A 19,147-nucleotide genomic window follows, 5' to 3' on the forward strand; every position below is an offset into this window, starting at 1 on the left:
GTGAGAGGGATAAAGGGGCACAAATGTTCTCAATCATGATGTAGGTTGGTCATGGGGATGGTAGTACACCATGTAGAACATAGCTCATGGTTCTGTAACATCTATATTGACAGATAGTAAGCACACTAGTTGGGCTAGGGATTCAGTAAGTTGGTAACTGGTGAACCACTGGGTTATATACTTGAAACCAATACAAGATTGTATGTCAACTATGCTTCAAAAATAAAAAAGTAGAATAAAGAAAAGAAGTACTAAGACATGCTACATATCATGGATGAACCTGAAAATCATTACACTAAGTGAAAGACACCAGATACAAAGGCCACATACTGTATGATTCCACTTACATGAAATGTACAGAATAGGTAAATGCATAGAAATGGAAAGCAGGTTTGTGGCTGCCACAGACAAGGAAGAAGATGGAGTGGGGAGTAACCATTTAATGGATACAGAGTTTCATTTTGGGGTGATAAAATGTTTTAGAACTAGGTAAGAGTGGTGGTTTTATAACATTGAATGTACCAAGTGTCACTGAATTGTTCCCTTTAAAATGGTTAATTTTATGTTATGTGAATTTCACCTCAATAGAAATAAATACATAAATAAACTGCAAGGGAAAAAATGTGGAGACATGTCAACCGAAAATAAAAGACATTTAAAATTCCCAAAAAGGAGGGATAGGGTAGGAAGGGAGCAGGCTGTGTTAAGAATCATCACCAAATTCATATCAACCTGTCTGAACCTAGTTAAGCCACACTTCTCCATGCTATGATTCTACTTACCAACAGGAGGGGTCACTGCAAGAGTTCTAAACACCTAGCACAAAGACTAGAATTCTAGAACTCCCTGGCATTTCCCCTTTTCTGGCTATTTCATCATAAACTGGGGTCATAAATTCAAGGGCCATATTTACAAATCAAAATTTAGGATACATCCTCTGATAAGTACCAAGCATATTCCCAAAGACAATGATTCTTGCTCAAAAGTCTAGGACATTTGGCTGTTGGAACTATAACTCTCTCAATGACCACAATACTCAAGGGACTAAAAGAATTTCAGCCCCAGAGATTTCACACATAGAAATAGTAAAAAGCATAACTGAATTTCATTGTATTTTAAAAACATTTAAAGTATTTTATTTCCAATTCTGCCAAGCAGTTGAACAAGCTGCAGCATCAGCGATGCCCATGCTCACTGGGATTGGAGGACACACCATCCCGGGAATGCCAGGCCCTTTTATGCCTATGGGATTTACCTCCACTCCTGCTTCCACTTCTATGACTACAGCCTTCTGATCGCCCATTGTGCCAGCTAGAATGGGTGTCTGAGCTCCGACCTCTGTCTCTATTCCTATTCTTTTCTTCTCTTTCTTCCCTCCTCCTTGAGGACTTGTGTTCATGCTTGGGCTTCTCCTTCTTCAGCTCCCTCTTTCGATCCTTTGCTCCACCAGGGCAGGTTGTCCCAACTTCAGGGGAGCTGGGGTGGTGCTTCTGTGTTTCCCTGGACTCTGACTTCTGACCCCTCTCCGAATTCTTGCTGCTGTGCTTTTTAGAGCCAGGGTCATCCTTTTCCTTTATCATCTTGCTTCTGGGCAATGAAGAGGAGACTGGCTGCTCTGCCTGTACCTCCCAGTCATTTTTCTCCTTGTCTTTCTTTCTTTTCTTTTTTCCCTTTTTGTCTGGACGAAAAAAAAGGGTGCAACCAGTAAGAAATGGAAGGTACAGCAGATGGAGGATATGTGAAAGAAAAGCATCCCTGGCAGCAATGTGAAGCAGTCATAGTCTAAACTTCCAAGAAAGTGCCTCTGAGAAGCCAGGTTGGATGTCTGTCACCCTTGATATACCAAGTTGCTATATAAGGCAATTCAATCCTTAATTGCCTTTTTAAAGACCCTATGTCCAAATACAGTCACATTCTGAGGTGAGGTACTCAGGGTTAGGATTTCAACAACATGAATTTTGGAGACAGTACTTAATCCACAGTATTAGCTTTCCACTGATAACTCTCCTTTCCCAATTAAAGTAAGGTTCCACACTTTCCCCCTTCACACTTAAGAACTGATTATCACACTTAAGAACTGATTGCTGTAATGAATGCTAGCAAGAACAAACACTTAAGACTCCCCAGAACCTTCTCTTGGTCTTAATGCTTTACCTGTCTTGTGTTTTTTTGTGCGTTTGTCATCTTCAGAGCTCTCATATGAACACAGTGAGGAGGTATGAATCCCACAGCCCTTCTCCTGGAGCTCTTTTGTTACATCATCAACCTCTTCTGAGTCCTTAGAAGTCTGATAGTTAGACACATGATCCACTCGGATAGTCCTTCCTTTGATCTAAGACAGACGGGTAATTATTCAGCAAAGAAAACCCTCCTATATCAAACTATCTGAACCCAGCTCCAGAAAGCCATGGTTTGAACCATACCCATTACCTAACTGCTAAATCCATTTCTGGGGAAATCTCTAAGGCAGACCTGCCCAATTGGTTATGTCACAGCACATATATCGAGATATTAATTTGCTCAGCTCTTGGGGTAGCCAGATAGGGCCTGGGGCAGCTGAAGACCCCAAGGCATTTGTACTAGGCAGCCTCACCCATTCACCCCAGTGCGCAATTCAAATATCTGCATGTTCTACATGTGCCATGAAAGTGCAAAAAACCCAGGAAGTACTGCCCCAAAGCACAAGTAGCTAGGAAAACTTGGAGAATTTAGATGCAGGAACACTGAATAATCCTCAATCTGTAACATCAATTTACAATGAAACATACTGTGGCCTGGCAGCCAGAAGAAATTCCTGAAATTGAGCTCAATGCTACAGCTGCTTTCTCAACATAGCAATTAGGATGAAGCCAAAGCAGACCAATAGTAGGGAGGGGGAAGAAATCTTAAGCCCTCCCACCTTGCTCTACGCCCACCATACTGGAACAACTGGCTCACACTGACACTTTCACTGTAAATCACAACTGTCCAGGTAAACAATAATTTTTAAAAACTGGACCCCACATTTAAAAAACACTTGGATATGGACTTATTCTATAGGCAAAGCCATCTGAAATTTGAGAAGTCTCACTTTTATTGTTCTAATACAAGAGCAGGTTTATTCCTACCTTTAAGCCTGAGCAGAAGCAGCTCAAACATCTATCCTATTTCCCATTTCAAGACATTTTTGAAACCTTCCTTTTGACTTCGACTGCTAGCTCTCTTAAAAATGAAACCTAGAACCTTGTTCCACCCTGTCCTACGGTCTCTAGCTGTTCCATACCAGTGTAATCAGTGATAAACTCTCCAAGTCAAGAGTCATCCCCCTAACCTGTGACAATGCTCATTTAACTGCAGTGCTTTTCCTAAATGAGTGCAGGGACCATGGGGAGCACAGATAAGCCTGAGTTGCCTCATCCCCTAAGCTCAGCCCCAGGTCTCATTCACAAGGGTGAGGGTGAGAGGGAACAGAGGAAAGAAAACCAGATCAGATTAAATTACTCTCATCAGATTTTAATGAGAAAATCTCCAGGGTCCAGCACTGCAATGTCAGTGAACATACATAATGACATATATGACTATGTCCTAGGTCATGGAGCCACAGTGTAGCCCCAAATCTCCTGACACAGGACAGGATGGAAGAACAGTGTTTGCCAGTCTCTTCATTCTCCATACACCAACAATGAGAGTGGGGTGTGAAGAGGCAAAGGTGAGAAACAGGGGCCTGGCTGGGGCACTGAGGGGGTACCTATGCTCCTCGGAGATGGTTTTCTAACAGATGGGGAAAAAGGAACAAGTGCTGGCAGGATCATGAGTCAATGGAATTATTTCCTGAGATCATTCCCTGGTCAGTATATCCCCACCCCTCCACAACTCTCACAACACACCCAGCTGACCAGTACTGTCCTCAAGCATTTGGCAGTCGGGTAGGAAATGAAACTGAAACCCTACACACAGGAAAAGTCCAGCTAAAATAAACCCTGCCTAGTAAGCACACTCACCTTGATCCCATTAAAATTGTCAACAGCCAGAATTGTGCTTCTCTGGTCTTCATAGCAAAGGAAACAGAATCCTTTGGATTTCCCAGTCTTCTTGTCCCGTACCAGATTAATGTTAACAATCTCTCCATATCTATTTATTTTATAAAAGAGTAAGACACTATTGATTTAAAATGCAAAACTTTCAGACTGGATGACAAAACAAAATTCAAGTAATATAGTCTATACAGGACACACATCTAGAAGATGACATAGAAAGGTTAAAAATAAAATCAGGCAAGGATACAGCAGGAACACATAATTAAAAAACAGGTGGGATACTTGAAACCAACATAGGATTGTATATCAATGATACTTCATTTTTAAAAAATGGGTGGTAATATTAAGATAGATGAATTCAAGAGAAAAACAATTTTTAACAGGACTAAGAAGGGGCTCCTTTATATGGATAAAGGCCCTAATACATAACGAGAGTATAAGTCTTAAAATTCATGCATAAATTAACAAATCAAAAGTTTTAATATAAAAAGACTATTAGAAATACAAAGAAAAACTAATAATGGAAGTTATGCAATTTTTCACATCCCATAAAGCTTAAAGTTTGTAACATATAAAGCTGATAAAAATAAGATCAGTGGAACTAATATATAATAATGTAATATAAATACACAAAAATAACAATTATATTGTGAACAAATACTAATGTCAGACTAGTAGATACACAGAATCTTAGAAAAAGATGGCAATTTCTTCTCAGGAACCCATGAAACATGTATTAAACGTGACTACAGAATAGGTTTTAAAGTAAACCTCAATATCCTCTAAAATAAAATAGACCATGTTCTCCAATCACAACATTGTAAAGCTGGAACTAATACTTTAAATAAAAAACATTCTACTAAGTAGAACTTGAAACCTACTCTCCTAGATAACATAATGGATGAAAGATAAAGTGAAACAAATACAGAAAAAGATCGATGGCAAGCTACTTAGAAAATAACAAAAATGAGAAGAAGAATATATACCAAAACCATTGGGATATAGCTCAGCAAAACCTATAACCTTAAAGAATTGTATTGTTAAAAAAGAAAAAAATAAATATAGAAGAAAGCAAATCTAAGGAAAGCAGATGGGAGTTAATAAAGATAAAAGCAAGAATAGATTAAATCGAAAATGGAAAAAATTCTACCTTATCCCTTATATAAATATAAATTACAGATAAGTTAAAGCTTCATAAATTAAAAAATAAAGTCATAAAAATAAAATAGGAGCTAGTGGATTACATTATGACATGACCACATACATACACTTTGGCCCAAAATCTAACATCTTACATAATAGAAAATAATAGCTTTCCCTCACTGTCATAATGTTCACTTTAAGCCACTTTGCTTTTATGAACGACCCACATTAGTACATGTTTTTGCTAACCAAAGTAAATCCAAAGAGGATTTTTGTGGTTAGGAAATGGTAATTGCTTCTGGAGGATGGGGAAAACGTGTACTAGAGACTATTCAACTTAAGGTCAAGAACTATTTAAAACTATTTACTATTGTAGGTATTGAAGAAAACAGATATAAGAAATGAAAAAGAAGTAAAACTATCTGTTTGAAGACTATATATTATATAGTATATATAGAAAACCTAAGAGAATCAATGGCAATGTTAAAAATGTTATACTGAGTGTAACAACTGATTAAGGGATATAAAGTTAACAAAAATAAATCACCCTCTTACACACAAACAATAATCAGTGATCAGAAGACATAATGGAAGAGAAACCCATTGGTAACAGCAAAAGAGAAAAAGGACAAAATACTTAGAAATAAACTTAGCAAGCAACGCACAAAGCCTATATAAGGAAAACATTTTAAAACTCCTGAAACACACATAAATTTGAACAAATATAAAGATATCCCCTGCTCTTGGATAGGATGACTCAACATAAACATATCAAAATGTTCCCCAAAGTAAATACTAAATTTAATATACTCCCAGTTAAAAATACAAGTTGTGGGGGGGTGGAGCCAAGATGTCGGCGTGAGTAGGACAGTGGGAATCTCCTCCTAAAAACATATATATTATTGAAAATACAACAAATACAACTAATCCTAAAAGAGAGACCAGAAGACACAGGACAACAGCCAGACTACATCCACACCTTCGAGAACCCAGCGCCTGGTGAAAGGGGTAAGATACAAGCCCCGACCCGGCGGGGCCCGAGCGCCCCTCCCCCCAGCTCCCAGCGGGAGGAGAGGAGTAGGAGCAGAGAGGGAGAGGGAGTCTAGGACTGCTAAACACCAAGCCCTACCCATCCACACCAGAGCGCAGACACAGTGCATGCGTGGGGTGCTGGACACTAGGGAAACAGGACAGTAAGACCTTTGAGCGGGTCCCAAAGCCGGCGCCCCTGTGACAAAGAAAAGCGAGTGCTTTTTGAAAGTCTTAAAGGGAAAGGGACCCCACGGCTGGACGGAAGCATCCCGGGTCACAGTCCAGCAGCTGGAAATTCCAGGAAACTCCAGGTGCACTAACCCCCTGGGCAACAGCTCTGAGACCCCTCACAGAGGTAAACATCGAAACAGCCCCCCATCCATTACCCCTCCTGGGCCCCGCCATAGCAGAGCAGCAGCCTGAGGCTGGCCATGCCCACAGCAAGGGAGCTTCCTCCATACCGGCAGGGCAAGATACAGAGACCCAATCTACATGCAATTGCCCAACACAAGCCACTAGGGGTCGCAGCTCTCCCAGTAAAGAAAGGCCAGGAGCCAAGTGGAAAGAGTCTTGACTCTCCCAGCTGATAGAAGCGTCAATAGCACTCCACTGCACCTATCAACATGAAAAGGCAAAAAAATTTGATCCAGGCAAGACTAACCCAGACAGCTTCGACACCTTCTACATCTTCCCCTGAGAAGGAACCTGGGGAGATAGATTTAACCAGTCTTCCTGAAAAAGAATTCAAAACAAAAGTCATAACCATGCTGATGGACTTGCAGAGAAATATGCAAGAACTAAGGAGGGAGAATACAGAAATAAAACAAGCTCTGGAAGGACTTCAAAACAGAATGGACGAGATGCAAGAGACCATTAATGGACTAGAAAACAGAGAACAGAAACGCAGAGAAGCTGATGCAGAGAGAGATAAAAGGATCTCCAGGAATGAAAGAATTTTAAGAGAACTGTGTGACCAATCAAAATGGAACAATATCTGCATTATAGGGGTACCAGAAGAAGAAGAGAGAGAAAAAGGGATAGAAAGTGTCTTTCAAGAAATAATTGCTGAAAACTTCCCCAAACTAGGGGAGTAAATAGCCTCTCAGACCACAGAGGTACACAGAACTCCCATGACAAAGGATCCAAGGAGGGCAACACCAAGACACATAATAATTAAAATGGCAAAGATCAAAGACAAGGACAAAGTATTAAAGAGGCAGCCAGAGAGAAAAAAAAAGGTCACCTACAAAGGAAAACCCATCAGGCTATCATCAGACTTCTCAACAGAAACTCTACAGGCCAGAAGAGAATGGCACAATATACTTAATGCAAAGAAACAGAAGGGCCTCGAACCAAGAATACTGTATCCAGCACGATTATCATTTAAATATGAAGGAGGGATTAAAGAATGCCCAGACAAGCAAAAATTGAGGGAATTTGCCTCCCACAAACCACCTCTACAAGGCTTCTTACAGGGACTGCTCTAGATGGGAGCACGCCTAAAAAGAGCACAGAACAAAACACCCAACATATGAAGAAGGGAGGAGGAGGAATAAGGGAGAGAAATAAAGAATCATCAGACCGTGTTTATAATAGCTCAATAAGCGAGTTAAGTTAGACAGTAAAATAGTAAAGAAGCTAACCTTGAACCTTTGGTAACCACAAACTTAAAGCCTGCAATGGCAATAAGTACATACCTTTCAATAATCACCCTAAATGTAAACAGACTGAAAGCACCAATCAAAAGACACAGAGTAATAGAATGGATAAAAAAGCAAGACCCATCCATATGCTGCTTACAAGAGACTCACCTCAAACCTAAAGACATGCACAGACTTAAAGTCAAGGGATGGAAAAAGATATTTCACACAAACAACAGAGAGAAAAAAGCAGGTGTTGCAATACTAGTGTCAGACAAAATAGACTTCAAAATAAAGAAAGTAACAAAAGATAAAGAAGGACATTACATAATGATAAAGGGCTCAGTCCAACAAGAGGATATAACCATTATAAATATATATGCATCCAATACAGGAGCACCAACATATGTGAAACAAATACTAACAGAATTAAAGGAGGAAATAGAATGCAATGCATTCATTCTAGGAGACTTCAACACACCACTCACTCCAAAGGACAGATCCACCAGACAGAAAATAAGTAAGGACACAAAGGCACTGAACAACACACTAGAACAGATGGACCTAATAGACATCTACAGAACTCTACATCCAAAAGCAACAGGATACACATTCTTCTCAAGTGCACATGGAACATTCTCCAGAATAGACCACATACTGGGCCGCAAAAAGAGCCTCAGATAATTCCAAAAGATTGAAATCCTACCAACCAACTTTTCAGACCACAAAGGCATAAAACTAGAAATAAATTGTACAAAGAAAGCAAAAAGGCTCACAAACACATGGAGGCTTAACAACAAGCTCCTAAATAATCAATGGATCAATGACCAAATCAAAATGGAGATCCAGCAATATATGGAAACAAACAACAACAACACAAAGCCCCAACTACTGTGGGATACAGCTAAAGCAGTCTTAAGAGGAAAGTATATAGCAATCCAGGCATATTTAAAGAAGGAAGAACAATCCCAAATGAATGGTCTAATGTCACAATTATCGAAATTAGAAAAAAAAGAACAAATGAGGCCTAAGGTCAGCAGAAGGAGGGACATAATAAAGATCAGAGAAGAAATAAATAAAATTGAGAAGAATAAAACAATAGCAAAAATCAATGAAACCAAGAGCTGGTTCTTCGACAAAATAAACAAAATAGATAAGCCTCTAGCCAGACTTATTAAGAGGAAAAGAGAGTCAACACACATCAACAGAATCAGAAATGAGAAAGGAAAAATCACAACGGACCCCACAGAAATACAAAGAACCATTAGAGAGTACTATGAAAACCTATATGCTAACAAGCTGGGAAACCTAGGAGAAATGGACAACTTCCTAGAAAAATACAACCTTCCAAGACTGACCCAGAAAGAAACAGAAAATCTAAACAGACCAATTACCAGCAACGAAATTGAAGCGGTAATCAAAAAACTACCCAAGAACAAAACCCCCGGGCCAGATGGATTTACCTCGGAATTTTATCAGACATACAGAGAAGACATAATACCCATTCTCCTTAAAGTTTTCCAAAAAATAGAAGAGGAGGGCATACTCCCAAACTCATTCTATGAAGCCAACATCACCCTAATACCAAAACCAGGCAAAGACCCCACCAAAAAAGAAAACTACAGACCAATATCCCTGATGAACGTAGATGCAAAAATACTCAACAAAATATTAGCAAACCGAATTCAAAAATACATCAAAAGGATCATACACCATGACCAAGTGGGATTCATCCCAGGAATGCAAGGATGGTACAACATTCAAAAATCCATCAACATCATCCACCACATCAACAAAAAGAAAGACAAAAACCACATGATCATCTCCATAGACACTGAAAAAGCATTAGATAAAATTCAACATCCATTCATGATAAAAACTCTCAACAAAATGGGTATAGAGAGCAAGTACCTCAACATAATAAAGGCCATATATGATAAACCCACAGCTAATAACATCATACTGAACAGTGAGAAGCTGAAAGCTTTTCCTCTGTGATCGGGAACAAGACAGGGATGCCCACTCTCCCCACTGTTATTTAACATAGTACTGGAGGTCCTAGCCATGGCAATCAGACAAAACAAATAAATACAAGGAATCCAGATTAGTAAAGGAGAAGTTAAACTGTCACTATTTGCAGATGACATGATATTGTACATAAAAAACCCTAAAGACTCCACTCCAAAACTACTAGAGCTAATATCAGAATTCAGCAAAGTTGCAGGATACAAAATTAACACACAGAAATCTGTGGCTTTCCTATACACTCACAATAAACTAATAGAAAGAGAAATCAGGAAGACAATTCCATTCACAATAGCAACAAAAAGAATAAAATACCGAGGAATAAACCTAACCAAGGAAGTGAAAGACCTATACACTGAAAACTATAAGATACTCTTAAGAGAAATTAAAGAGGTCACTAACAAATGGAAACTCATCCCATGCTCTTGACTAGGAAGAATTAATATCGTCAAAATGGCCATCCTGCCCAAAGCAATATACAGATTCGATGCAATCCCTATCAAACTACCAACAGCATTCTTCAATGAACTGGAACAAATAGTTCAAAAATTCATATGGAAACACCAAATACCCTGACTAGCTAAAGCAATCCTGAGAAAGAATAATAAAGTGGGGAGGATCTCACTCCCCAACTTCAAGCTCTACTACAAAGCCACAGTAATCAAGACAATTTGGTACTTGCACAAGAACACAGCCACAGACCAATGGAACAGAATAGAGTCTCCAAACATTAACCCAAACATATATGGTCAATTAATATTCGATAAAGGGGCCATGGACATACAATGGCGAAATGACAGTCTCTTCAACAGATGGTTCTGGCAAAACTGGACAGCTACATGTAGGAGAATGAAACTGGATCACTGTCTAACCCCATACACAAAAGTAAATTCAAAATGGATCAAAGACTTGAATGTAAATCATGAAACCATAAAACTCTTTGAAAAAGACATAGGCAAAAATCTCTTAGACATAAACATGAGTGACCTCTTCTTGAGCACATCTCCCTGGACAAGGGAAACAAAAGCAAAAATGAACAAATGGGACTATATCAAGCTGAAAAGCTTCTGTACAGCAAAGGACACCATCAATAGAACAAAAAGGTATCCTACAGTATGGGAGAATATATTCATAAATTACAGATCCAATAAAGGGTTGATATCCAAAATATAGAAAGAGCTCACACACCTCAACAAACAAAAAGCAAATAATCCAATTAAAAAATGGGCAGAGGAGCTGAATAGACAGTTCTCCAAAGAAGAAATTCAGATGGCCAACAGACACATGAAAAGATGCTCCATATCACTTGTCATCAGAGAAATGCAAATTAAAACCACAATGAGATATCATCTCACACCAGTAAGGATGGCTACCATCCAAAAGACAAACAACAACAAATGAACAAATGTTGGCGAGGTTGTGGAGAAAGGGGAACCCTCCTACTCTGCTGGTGGGAATGTAAATTAGTTCAACCATTGTGGAAAGCAGTATGGAGGTTCCTCAAAATGCTCAATATAGAAATACCATTTGACCCAGGAATTCCACTTCTAGGAATTTACCCTAAGAATGCAGCACTCCAGTTTGAAAAAGACAGATGCACCCCTATGTTTATCGCTGCACTATTTACAATAGCCAAGATATAGAAGCAACCTAAATGTCCATCAGTAGATGAATGAATAAAGAATATGTGGTACATATACACAATGGAATATTACTCAGCTATAAGAAAAGAAAAGATCCTACCGTTTGCAACAACATGGATGGAGCTAGAGGGTATTATGCTCAGTGAAATAAGCCAGGTGGAGAAAGATAAGTACCAAGTGATTTCACTCATATGTGGAGTATAAGAACAAAAGAAAACTGAAGGAACAGAACAGCAGCAGAAGCACAGAACCCAAGAATGGACTAACAGTTACCAAAGGGAAAGGGACTGGGGAGGATGGGTGGGAAGGGAGGGATAAGGGTGGGAAAAAAGAAAGGGGGCATTACGATTAACATGTATAGTGTGGGGGGGCACAGGGAGGGCTGTGCAACACAGAGAAGAGAAGTAGTGATTTTACAGCATCTTACTGTGTTGATGGACAGTGACAGTGAACAGGTATATGGGGGGTACTTGGTGAAGGGGGGAACCTAGTAAACATAATGTCCTTCATGTAATTGTAGATTAATGATACCAAAATAAAATTCAAAAAGAAATTGATCATGTAAGAATAGCTGGGAAAACTTTAAAAAAAGAACAATGAAGGGAAGTAACTCTCCCAGACTGAAAAGCTTCTATGATTAATTAGTGTAGTATCAGCACATGAAGAAACAAACCATGGAACAGAATACAAAGCCAAGAAAGACTCTCAAGTATATATGGAAAAATTAGTTATGATAAGGGTGATGTCCCAGTTTTCTGAGGAAGATATGGATGTTTCTATAAATGGATCAGAGATTTCAATGCATAAAATTGAAACCATACAAACACTAAAAGAGTACACAGGTGGGTGGGTGGGGAAAAATACTTTCTAATTACAACTAAAAATCCAAAAACAATACAAGAAAAGATGGATCAATTTAACCACATAAAAACTAGAGGGGAAGACTATAAAGGGATATAGCATAAGGGAGTTTTGGGGAAAATGGAACTGTTTTTCATCCTAATTGTGGGGGCGATTACACAAATCTATACATGTAATAAAACTTATAGGACTGTACATAACCTAAAAAGTCAATTTCACCATACAATTTATAAATATGAATCAATATACAAAAAATTTTTTAAATAATACCACAGCAAAAAAGACGCAATAAGCAAAGTCAAAAGGCAAATGACAAACTAGGAGAAAATATTTATAATTTATATTACAGATAAAGGACCAGAAAACAATTTCTTTCCTTTTGATATTAAGGGCATTACTGGGACAACTTTTGAAGTTGAATCAAGTCTATATACAGATAATAACATTTTATCCATATTAATTTCCTGAACTTGATCACTATACTGAGGTTAAAAAACAGAATGTCCTTATTTTTTAGGAAATACACATTGAAGAACTTAGGGATAAATGGACATCACATCTACAACTGACTCTCAAATGGTTCAGAAAAAAATAATATCTATCTGTAGAAATAAATAACGACAAAGCAAATGTGATAAAATGCTAACATCTGCAGACTCCGAGTAAAGGGGATATAGGTATTTTTTAATACTATTTTGTAACTTGTCTTTTTTAAGCCTGGAATTATTTCAAAATATAAGCTAAAAGGAAAAAAGAATATAGGAGTTGACTTGAAGGGACTCCTACAGACCAAAATGGGAAAATTTGAGCATCAGGAAATAATAATGATGGCAACATAGTATAACACATCAAATTTTAAAAAAATAAATCCACAGTAAACAATGCATGACAAAGTATTACAGCAAAGAGTTAATATCCTTAATACATAAAGGGCTCTTGTAAACTCAGTAAGAAAATGAGGAACATACCAAAAGAAAAAAGTAGGCACAGGCTATTAATAGACAATTTACAAAGAAAAAGAAATACTAATAACCTGTAAATCTATGAAAAGATGTTCAACCTCACTGATGATGAAATAAAGGCAAAGTTAAATAATAATGAGAAGCCACATGGCAAATATTTTTTAAAATAACTATTGCTCATTTGGATTCTGAAAAATGGGCATTCTAGTGAGAGTGGAAACTGGCAGAACCTTTTCTGAGAGCAATCTGGCACTGTTTATAAAACATCTTAAAACTGCTAATATATTGATCCAGTAATTTCACTAAGGAAACCATCAGAGATGTGAAGATGTATATACTACACTGTACACTGAAGTATAATTTATTAACAGCAAAATAGTGGAAATAATCCCCAACATTTTTTAAGATGATAAGGAAATATACCAAAATGTTAAGTTTTTCCTTCAAGTATATTCTATTTTCTTACTTATACTTTACTTTTTAGCCAAATGTGCTATAATGATTATACATTATCTTGAAAATCAGAAAACAAAATATTTTTTGAAAATCATTGTTAAGAGTGGCAAAGGCAATCTTCAGGAGACCAATGTGTGTGGCCAAAATAGAGAATCAGAATAAAAACACACACTAACTCATTAGTCAATGCAAATAAAACAAAACCACTCCTATATGGAAGGCTGGACCATGGAGAAATAACATGAAAGAATGGAAATTACAGGCTGCATCTGCTGTGAACTTCCCAACACCCAGAAGTTGGAGGAAGCAGCCTCTCTCCTTGCCAGGGCCCTCTGCCTGTGTTGGGCTGCCCAGGCCCTCCACCATGGTCTTCTTCTCACTTGTACTGCCCAATTTCTTTTTTTGGCTTTCTGCCCTATATGGTGCCCAACCACTCAGCCAGGGCCCCCTGCCAGTAGGATAACCCAACCATCCCCTGCAATGGCAATGCCTCTGCCAGAATGTGCTGGCTGTTCACTTGCCCAGTCCCTATTGCCATGATCCTTTGCCTATACATGCTAAGTTCTCTGCAACAGTCCTATGCCTCTGAAGACTGTACAACCCAGAGGCCCTGGCCCTCTGCTCCTATGAACTGCCAAGGCCCTCTGACCCTACAGACTATCTAACCACTCTGTCCATCTATGGAATTGTGCCTAGCCCCTCTCCTACCAGCTACCACTACCAGTGTGAGCTGCCAAGACTCTCCCACCCAGTACTGTGCCTATCACCTCATAGCAGAATGAATAATGGGTCTCCTGTTCATTCTTATTTCTCATCTGCCTGTGATTCGCGGCCTCTGGATAGAGATTCATTCTGCTCACACTCATCTAGGAACAAAGAAAGCAAACTACTGCCTAAACTTTCTGCTTTTTTCCCAATTCCTCTGTGCTTTACCCTAATCCCATAATGCCACACAGGTGTGGGCCCAGAAAGGCCCTGTGATTATGGTTTACTCCTAGTTTGTAAACTAGGAGTAATTAAATGAGCTAATTAATTGAGGAAAATGAGGGAAAGGGAAAAGGGGAGGGAGGGGTGGTTAGCAGTAATATGGGATGGTGGTTAAGATTGTGAGTTCTAGAATTCCACTCTTCTAGCTGTCCCACTTACTGTACTATCATGAGCACTGTACTGGCAGAGAGCGCAAACTCAGGAGATGGGCCAACATAGTATCTTCCTGGAAGTTCCACTCTATTCAAGTGTAGGCCCAGGCTGAACAAGCCTCAGTGAAAAATCAATAAAAATGGACCAGAATCCCGAAGACGGCCTCCTAAATCATACAACTTCTTGGATTTTCCACATTGGGAGAGTTCTAGAACTATGTCCTAGGACTGATCTACACTACAGCAGAAGCCCCAGCCCTTCCATGCAGGGAGGCCAGTCAGCCTGGAATTAAAATGAATGGCTTTTGGGATGTCACAAAGTGCATTATGGAAGCAAACTAGTCCAATGGCCCAGAAGGCAGGAAATGAAAGACTTACTGTGAAAACACACAGATGATATCCCCTTCGGTCAATTGATAAGGAAGCCCTCCTAGAAGAGAAAACCGCGTTTCAGTTCAACATTTACCAAGTGTCTACTATGTACTGTACACTAGGCTAGGCACTGGGGAGACAAGAAAGAGTAAGTCACAGGGCCTGCCATCAAAGAACTCACAGTGTGATGCACTGACAGAAGCACATGTAAGGTGCAGCAGTACTACAGAAAAAAGAGCAATTAACTTTGAGTGGAAAGCTCAGAGTCACCACTAACCAAACTAATCCTCCTCACACCCAGAATCTTATGGACAAAGCAGATAGTTTCCAGCACAAAACTCTTCTTCCACAACCTTGAACTCATCTGCTCTTGACTCACAAATTCACAGCTAAAACCCAAAATCAGTTTAAATATGTAAGTATTAACCCCACCTCACACAGACTAAGGATTATAGAGACAATTGTTAAGCATTCCATAGGAAATCCTCTGCAAATGTTTCCTTCCTCAGCTGTAATATGGGGATACTAGTACTTACCTCAGAGAATTGTTATAAAAATTAAATAAAACAATGGATATAAAGTGCTTAGCACAAAGGCTGGTGTAATAACCTCTTTGAACAAACTATCAAATTACTGGATGTGACAATTTATATATAGATAGTAATATGGCCATGGACAGAAGGGAGGAGCTAATTAAATGAGGAAAATGAGGGAAAGGGAAAAGGGGAGGGAGGGGTGGTTAGCAGTAATATGGGATGGTGGTTAAGATCGTGAGTTCTAGAATTCCACTCTTCTAACTGTCCCACTTACTGTACTATCATGAGCACTGTACTGGCAGAGAGCGCAAACTAGAGATGCGGGAGGAAAGAGATATGGAAAACGGATTTATGGGCAAACAGAAAAAGGAAATAAAAGTGGGTGATGAATGTCGGGAGCAATGAAGGTCAGGCACGCTAAAATATTAGGAAAGCATAAGGAGCACTGCTGAATAAAGATATGGACCTCACCCAGGAATATCCAGTCGCTATCCTTGTACTCGTTGTGCCAGGACACTTTATCCGCCACCCCAAGCTGGACCTCACGCTCATTCAGTTCGTTGATCAGCTTCACTTTAGTTAAAGGGCTGCACAAGGGGCAGAAAAGCGGACAGGTAAGTGCGGCCTGGCCTCGGGCGCGGGAGCACAAAACTAGGGACTAAGTCTCTATAGTCTCTGCACTTCTCCCGCCCCGCGGCCCGGCAGTCTGAGGTGGGCGGCCCCACCTCAGAACACAAGCTCCCTGAGATGAAAGCTGAGGCCTTACTTCATCTCCGGAGATTCGCGCTCAACTACAAAGTCTCGACTTCCTAGAGAAACTAAACGGCGCGTGCGCAGCCCCGGCGCCGCGAGCTCATTGGACTGCCTGAGCTCGCGCCGCGCTGGAAGAGCTGCGTCGCGCCCGCGCCTGTGGGGCGTCTGCGCAGTAGCGGGGGAGCTGTCAGAACTCGGTTCGGTTCGCATTTCCGGACTTTAGTCCCTCGCTTCCTCCGTTTGTGGAACGGAGGAACCTGGTTTGGTACAGGACCCTAGCGATGTCTGGCATTGATTAGGTCAGCTATAAATGTTTGCTGAATGGACACTGAAAAAGGTGCCCGATATAACTAACTACTTTTGTCCGAGCCTTCGCTCCCAGGGCGAATCCCCACTTGGGCCTTCGCTAGCAGCCAACCGCCTACACACACACACACACACACCCATCAAAGAAAGCATACCTGTTCAGGAGATATGGCAGAAAAGTGAAGAAGATACGTGAGAGGGTAAATCTTTTGTCCCTCAAATCCTAACGTATAGGCAACTGACTAGAGTGCCGCTATAGGCTGAATTGAATACCCAGATTTGTATGAGAGCTGCTGCCCTCACCCTTTTCCATAGTCTCCTACTTAAGCAGGGGACAGAAATTAATATTATTTAATTTATAGCTAACAACTGAGCAGATAATGCTGGATTATGTAAGTGCTAAGCAACTCACATGTATTGGCCCTCCATCCTCACAACCCCATGAAGTTTATAGTTACAATTACCATCCCCATTTTATAGAGGAAGAAACAGGTTCACAAGGAATTAATTAGCTTGAAAGGTCCTCTGCCTCTACCCATCAGGTCTGGTTGATTTAATCAACCCTTACTGACCATCTGTGTCCAGTACAGCAAGTCTGTAGAAAGCAGTGTAAGTGTAAGCTCCTCAAGCTGCTAATAATATCATTGAGGAGACAAGATATAGTCCCTGGATAGATTCCACTCCAGAAATAACTGGGAACCCATAGAAGAGATGGTAGCATATAATGTGTGATTTAAACCATATTGAAGATTTGAATCTAACTTGCACGTTTCCACATCAATATCCGGTCTCAGACCATGCACAGTCGAACTGAATTTCCAGAGCTGTGCAGTTCTCTGTATAGGCCTAGCACAGAGCCCCAGAAATCAGGCACTTCATAAAAGCACTTTGATGATGATGATGGCGATGAAGATATCTGTACCCCATGTCCTGCCAAGAAGCAGAACAGAGGCTGCCCATCAATTATGGTTTCTCTCTTCATTCATGCTGTGTGTGTGCCCCCACCAACCCAGCTATTCATTAACTTTGTAGAATTATCTTGGCAATGAAAACTAAATAATGACAGATTGCTAACGAGTTTTATCTGCTCCTAGGAACCTTAGGTTACTCAGTTATAGGGTAAAATAGTCACTGCAAAGTGGTAAACTAGCATGCAGCATTATCTGACTGGTTTTTTTAGATGACTGTTAAATGAGAGAATTGGGACTATACCTGGGCCTTGGTCATAAGAGTACAAAAGGAAGTTGAAGCAAAAGAGAGTAAGACCAACCAAAAGGAAGGACTATTTAAGTTGAGGAAAACACATGAAAATTGCTACTATCCAGCTGGTGGGTTCAGCAGAGATATTCTGAAGCTGGGAGAGCTGAAAACCATCACAGTTTGCCTGGGACACCTCCACGGAGGTGCTTGCAATTGGTAGGAATTGATAGGTAAAGTGATACCTAGAGATTTCCGTTAATGTTAAGTCTGAATGGAAAGGTGATAAGGATCCACAGGGCCTCTGAATTTAGTGTTTGAGAGGAGGACCAGGATCTGCCATCCAAGGTAGCTCCACCAAAAACATTCATTTAGCACCCACTGTATGCAGGCCACAGTTCTAGGTTCTATAGGCAATACTAAGGAAGCCAGAGGCCATCCCCACATTCAAGGAAAGGCTGAACAGTATGTCTGGCCAAATCCACCTCTCCACTTCCCACCACCACATCACATCCCAAAACAGCTTTCCCTCCTGAGTTCCCTATTTCAGGCAATGTTATGACCATTTTCCTGATTGCCCAGGTTCAAAAACAGAGGTGTCATATTTCGGTATTCTCTATTCCTCACCCAAAGACAGCTATCCAATTACCAGGATCTAATAATTGTGCTACTATGGTGTCTATAAAATGCACCTCCTCGAGGCACAGTTCTATTTCAAGTTTTTATCACATACCTTCTAGCTCTTTCAGTACTCTTAAAAATGTACAGCCCCTCTTCTCCACTTTCTCCCACTGCTCCCCAACACAAAGCTTCAACTTCAACCCAGCTCCACTTCTATCCATTCCTTCAAGGGCTCCTTTCCTTATCAAACCTAGACACTTCTGCTGACAGAGCCCCATACCCCTGGGCCACTCTCCTCTCTGGCTAAAATCTGCCCACACTTCAAACTCTCAAGGCATCTCGCCTGCAGGAAACCTTTCCTGACCTCACCAGCCCACAATGATCTCTTACTTCTGAACTCTGCAGCACATCACAACTTTTATGTTCTTGGGCCAAGACTGTAAGG

General features: G+C 40.1%; 1 protein-coding gene across 1 annotated transcript; it reads right to left on the bottom strand.

Annotated features, from left to right (window-relative positions):
- Positions 1-1,153: 1,153 nt before the first annotated feature.
- Positions 1,154-17,032, bottom strand: RBMX2 (RNA binding motif protein X-linked 2). Its single transcript, XM_036910991.2, has 6 exons — positions 16,592-17,032; positions 16,297-16,412; positions 15,296-15,347; positions 3,981-4,110; positions 2,155-2,332; positions 1,154-1,678 (listed from the first exon to the last, which is right to left on the bottom strand). Exons 1-6 carry the CDS (start codon positions 16,786-16,788, stop codon positions 1,176-1,178), a joined length of 1,176 nt encoding a protein of 391 aa, XP_036766886.2. The 5' UTR covers positions 16,789-17,032; the 3' UTR covers positions 1,154-1,175.
- Between the last annotated feature and the right edge of the window lie 2,115 nt (positions 17,033-19,147).

The sequence above is a fragment of the Manis pentadactyla genome, chromosome X (genome assembly GCF_030020395.1).
Source record: "Manis pentadactyla isolate mManPen7 chromosome X, mManPen7.hap1, whole genome shotgun sequence".
Lineage (NCBI taxonomy): Eukaryota > Metazoa > Chordata > Mammalia > Pholidota > Manidae > Manis > Manis pentadactyla.

Coding starts and splice junctions, on each gene's coding strand:
- RBMX2 (XM_036910991.2), bottom strand. CDS start 16,788: ATGCGAACCGAACCGAGTTCTGACAGCTCCCCCGCTACTGCGCAGACG. Junction 16,413..16,591: donor CGCGAATCTCCGGAGATGAA/GTAAGGCCTCAG, acceptor CCCCTTGTGCAG/CCCTTTAACTAAAGTGAAGC. Junction 2,333..3,980: donor ACAATTTTAATGGGATCAAG/GTGAGTGTGCTT, acceptor CGTCTGTCTTAG/ATCAAAGGAAGGACTATCCG.